This window comes from Arachis ipaensis, chromosome B01 (assembly GCF_000816755.2).
Source record: "Arachis ipaensis cultivar K30076 chromosome B01, Araip1.1, whole genome shotgun sequence".
Lineage (NCBI taxonomy): Eukaryota > Viridiplantae > Streptophyta > Magnoliopsida > Fabales > Fabaceae > Arachis > Arachis ipaensis.
Window position 1 is genome coordinate 10476645 of NC_029785.2, and position 5111 is coordinate 10481755.

The 5111-nt window shown below is 34.1% G+C and overlaps 1 protein-coding gene across 1 annotated transcript; it reads left to right on the forward strand.

Annotated features, from left to right (window-relative positions):
* On the forward strand, positions 388-4553 carry LOC107616527 (proline synthase co-transcribed bacterial homolog protein-like). The gene is made up of 7 exons (XM_016318481.2): positions 388-1173; positions 1746-1812; positions 2353-2399; positions 2570-2657; positions 2975-3108; positions 3332-3430; positions 4287-4553. The coding sequence occupies exons 1-7, from the start codon at positions 553-555 to the stop codon at positions 4362-4364; spliced, it is 1134 nt and encodes a 377-aa protein (XP_016173967.2). The 5' UTR covers positions 388-552; the 3' UTR covers positions 4365-4553.

A 5111-nucleotide genomic window follows, 5' to 3' on the forward strand; every position in this document is an offset into this window, starting at 1 on the left:
TATCTCACCTTTCACTCTCTATCTCTCTCACCACCATTAACAAGGTTTTACCTTCTTCTTCCTTCTTCTCTTTTCTATCATTCTTATTATTTTATGTATATATATTATTATGGTGGGTACTCCCATGAAGATATTATAATTGTCTTCATGTGATAATTTTTCTTTTTGACCCTTAGATGATGGATTGTAGGGTTAGATTTTGATATGTTATAAAAGTGTTGTTTTTATTTGAAGTGTGGCCAAATTAATAAATCACACTTTTATACAAAGCATCTTCATAAAAAGATGTTTTTTACATCTTCATTTGAGTAGCTCCCATTATATAATATTGGTAAACGAAGCTTTCTTGGAAATTTCTTCCAAACAAGCATGAACAAGTAATTTGGACTAAATAAGCTCAAAATTTCCAAAGTTGCAAGGCAAGAAAAATATGGTGCAATTGAGCAAGCAAGAAAGGTTGTGGAGATTGGTAAGTGTTGCTTCAGCCGTAATTGGATTAATCTTCAGCTCCTCCAGCTCCTCCTTCAACCATCTCTTCGGAAACTGGAAACCATGGAAGATCATTTTCTACACTCTCTTCAGTTCCATCACTTCCGTTCTTGCNCTGTGACTACATTCTTGGTTATGGTCTCCACCACCGTCTTCTCCTTCTTCTCCGATAGAGCCGCCGCAGAGGTCGCAAAACCAGATGCACACAACGTGGTTTCGTCTGTTGCTTTTTCCGCCATGTCACTTAGCTTGTCAAGAAACGTCCCCTTTGAATTCGAGGAACTCATGTACTTCTTCATGGGAATCTTTATAGCTCAGATGATGAAGATTAAGATGCTGTTGGGATTTTCTGTTGGAGTAGTGCTTAGCTTTTGCTTTGTGATTCTGCATTCTCGTGTAGATGAAGCTCATGATCGAACAGAAAGTGTTGGAATCCAAGATGAGCAGCTTCAAGTGGCCATTGATGTAGCTTCACTGCAAGCCAGTGGTGAAAACCAAGGAATCACGTGGGTGATGCAGCGGGTCCGGCAAGCGGCTCAGAGATCTGGAACCCGACCCGAATCAATCCGGGTTGTGGCGGTCTCCAAGACGAAGCCGGTTTCTATGATTCGTGAACTTTACGACGCAGGTCACCGCTGCTTCGGCGAGAACTACGTCCAAGAAATTATCGAAAAGGCTTCTCAGGTTCCAGAATTTTTTTTCCATATTAAGATTTTCACCTTTGTTTTCTGATCATTTATTTTTGTTTGAATAATGATTAGCGGCAAGAATCTTTTCAAATGAAATCAGTGCAATTAATTTGTGTTAAATCAATTTCAAATGGCATTGCTATTCTTGTTTGAGTTTAATCTATTCATATAGGTGGAAGAAATATAATTTAATACAGGTGACCTTACATGAATTGGTCTAATAATTTATTAATAGAAATTTAATTAAATACGTTAAATTATTTAATAATTTTTTAATTATTATTTTGATATAAAGATATTTTTATGTAAGTAGCTATTTAGTTATCTACGATTATAGGGTGTGCAAAAACGTTTTTCTTGCACCTCATTATTTATAGTAGACATAGAGATACGGTTGATAATATAGTGTAATAAAAATTAAACTGAGTTTGTACTTGTGTTATTTTTGCGTGTTTTAGGTTGACATTAACATCTTGCCTCGCTCAATTCATGTAAAATACTTTGTGCCAAGTGATTCTAATCCTTTGTTAGTTGGGACGATGACACGTGCCTTGGCTTTTAATGCAGCTTCCGCAAGACATTGAGTGGCATTTCATTGGGAATTTGCAAAGCAACAAAGTCAAACCGCTTTTGAGTATGATTCGTTTCTTCAAATCAATGTTTCTTTTCTTTTCTTCATTCTATTTAACTATGGGAAAGTTAGCATTTTAGATCAACATTTCGATTGGTTCAAATAGTTCAATACTCATTCTCCTTGTAAACAATCCTAGTGTCGAGTATTGTGAATAGAAGCGACTAGAGAACTTGAACGTACTATTGGTTGATCTGCTTGGATCAGATTAGTGGGGTCGAGTATACTATAATAGAAATGATAGCAATTTGGTCTCAAAATTCTTCTCTAATTTAATGATGTGTCTCATGTAGAATGCCCTTTACTGGGTTTCTTTAAAAGATTCTCACTAGAAAGCTTTGTCTTTAATATAATATGGCATTATCACTGCTGCTTGTTTTGCGAATATGCATAAATTCAATGATTTTGTGAACCTATTTCATGGACTGAGTTTGAGTTCGGACTTTGTTTCTGTACTTGTGATTGACTGCTCTTTAGCATATTAAAATTTGTTTATTCCTTTCTTCAGTATCCTTAGACTAGGCCTTGCATGGTTTATGTCAGGTGGAGTTCCAAATCTGGCCATGCTCGAGGTGGTCGACAATCAGAAGGTAAAGACTTGTATAATCAATGTATGGTGTAGTTCTTGGAGGTATGAATTCATTGTTGTTTATTTTATTTTATGCTTGTAAACTTCATGTGTGTTCAATTGATGAGGTCTATACCTTCTGACTAGTCAAATTTCAATTGTGAATTTTTCTTGTACCTTTGGTACTGGCAGGTGGCAAATCATCTTGACCGTATGGTTTCAACCCTTAAAAGAAATCCGCTGAAAGTCTTGGTGGAAGTAAATACAAGTGGAGAAGAATGTCAGTTTGGCTTAAACTAAATGAGTTTCTCAAAATTCTTGTGCATAATCTTAGTTATTGCATCTCTGGAATTTTCTCAACTTGTTTTCTTCCTATTTCAGAGCCTTCTTTAACCCTGCGTTATTTGTACTGCATTTTAACTGATATGTATTCTTTTCTTATACTTTCACATTTGTAGCTGCTCCATTATTATTTGTTTTTCAGAATGCATCATATCTTACTTTATCTACATAAATAAGCAAATTATGGTTCTCTTCTCTTATTTCTTACATAATAACATAATATCTACTTGTATATGTGATTTCATAATTTTGCAGCCAAATCTGGTATTGATCCTTCCAATTGTGTTGATCTTGCTAAACATGTAAAATTGAGTTGTCCGAACCTTGTGTTCTCCGGCTTGATGACAATAGGGAGGCCTGACTACACCTCAACTCCAGAGAACTTTAAGGTGACAACTTCTATTCTATGTCCAAAACTTAAAATGATCTAATTTCTTATTTACTGGATCGTTTCCATTTCAGTGTTATATTTCTCATTTCTTCTCTTCCTATAGTTTCATTGGAATTTGACCTGAATTTTTGTATTCATTAGCTTGATTTTTTTTGTGATACATTGTCCAATTTCCAATTTATATTATTGTTAAAAAGGCTTTCTCTTCTGTGAAAAATCAGACCCTATCCAATTGCAGAACTGAAGTTTGCAAGGCACTTGAGATGCCTGAGGAGCAATGTGAACTGTCAATGGGCATGTCCGGCGATTTTGAGTTAGCGGTATGATATAGCCTATAATCTATTTCTTTTTTCCTTGGTCCTGCTTAAATCATTAGCATTCGGGTCCTTTTATTCGTCTCGACCTGACTCTGTCTATGTCTCCCAAGGTTTTTTTCCATCGCTAAAGCTATGCTTGTTTACAAGCATAGAATGCAAAAACACAAAATTGTGTTTAGTATATGAGATATAGACAGAGACATTACGTCTTTAGACACTGAAAGAGTAATTTAGGATTTTTTTTTCATTCCTAAGCGGCTAAGACCCAAACTGTGAGGCCTCCATTTAATGGAATAAGGCACTTACCACTTTAACCAGTTCCATATTATATTGGTTATTAGTGCTCTAAATTTATTCAGCAACAAACTACAAACTACTTTTTCTTTTCATTGCATGATTGCATCTGATTTCCTCACAATTATGAGTGCTTTCTATATTTCAAGGGAAGGAATTTGACAGCTATAATTAATTAATTAGAAATGGGGTTCTTTAATTCTTTTGTTGAGTAATAACAGGAGTTAGAGATTGTTATGGTGAGACAGGCATATTTCTTATGATTAAATATGATTGGTTGTGCAGCATTTTCAAAATATTTACCCAATAAAAAGAAAATACTTGCATATAGATAAGTTAGTAGAGGTGCCCTTCATTGTTTTTGAACCAGTTTTAGAGGTCATGATCAACTGATATTTATTTACCAAGAATTATTACTTGTATCAATTGTTCCACAGTTCCAGTTTGCATGCAATTTATTTATTTTTATGGGTCAATCATGCAACTAATTCATGTTTTTTTTTCATTTTTATGTTTTTTGGAGATTGAATTTATGTGGTTATATATACATTTATTGCCTTTTCAGATTGAAATGGGTAGTACAAATGTGAGAATTGGGTCCACAATATTTGGACCAAGGGATTATTCAAAGAAACAAGAGTAGACTCTTTCTTGCATACACATGCACATATGTAAATTTTATTGTACTGTATTCATTTTCCTTGACAATTATGTAATTAAATTTGTAATTATTAGAACAAACAGCTTATAAAGAATGATGTCTATAAACAAATGATATTACCTCTGTAGTTATACAAGTGCAGAAGTATCATGTTGCTTATAGTGACAAGCTTAGTAAAATCATAATATGTTTCGCTTCAAATTTTAAATCAGGATTACCTTGAATCGCTTGATTATAGTTTCAAACTATTGATTACTTGAGCAAGGTAGACTATGCTAAGTCATTCCAAAACACTGGTGTTTCAAAACAGTAAAGTAGCTCCCAGCAGCCCAAAGATAGTGGAATTTTTTTTGGTCGTCTAGGGTATTTTCTAACCCTAATTTGTCGCAGATTTGATTTCCATATAAGAGTTTGTTGCTAACTAATGAATTGTTACATGCTAAGGGTGGGATTCAAACCTGACACTTGTTTAACCGGACAAGTGGGCTAATCACTCGACTAGCCCAGATTAGATAAGACAGAGAAATTTATTTTAGATCATTTGGACGTCTAGGAGAAAGATCCAAAAGTAGATGAAAAATTAAATATGAACTATTGATTATAGACAAAAAGTCTAAAATACTCTATAAGAGATAGTCAAACAAAATCTATGAATAATAGGTATATTGCTATTATTTAATCTATGTAATTGATTTTACCGATTTGGATTAGACTTTGTGGATGTTGTAT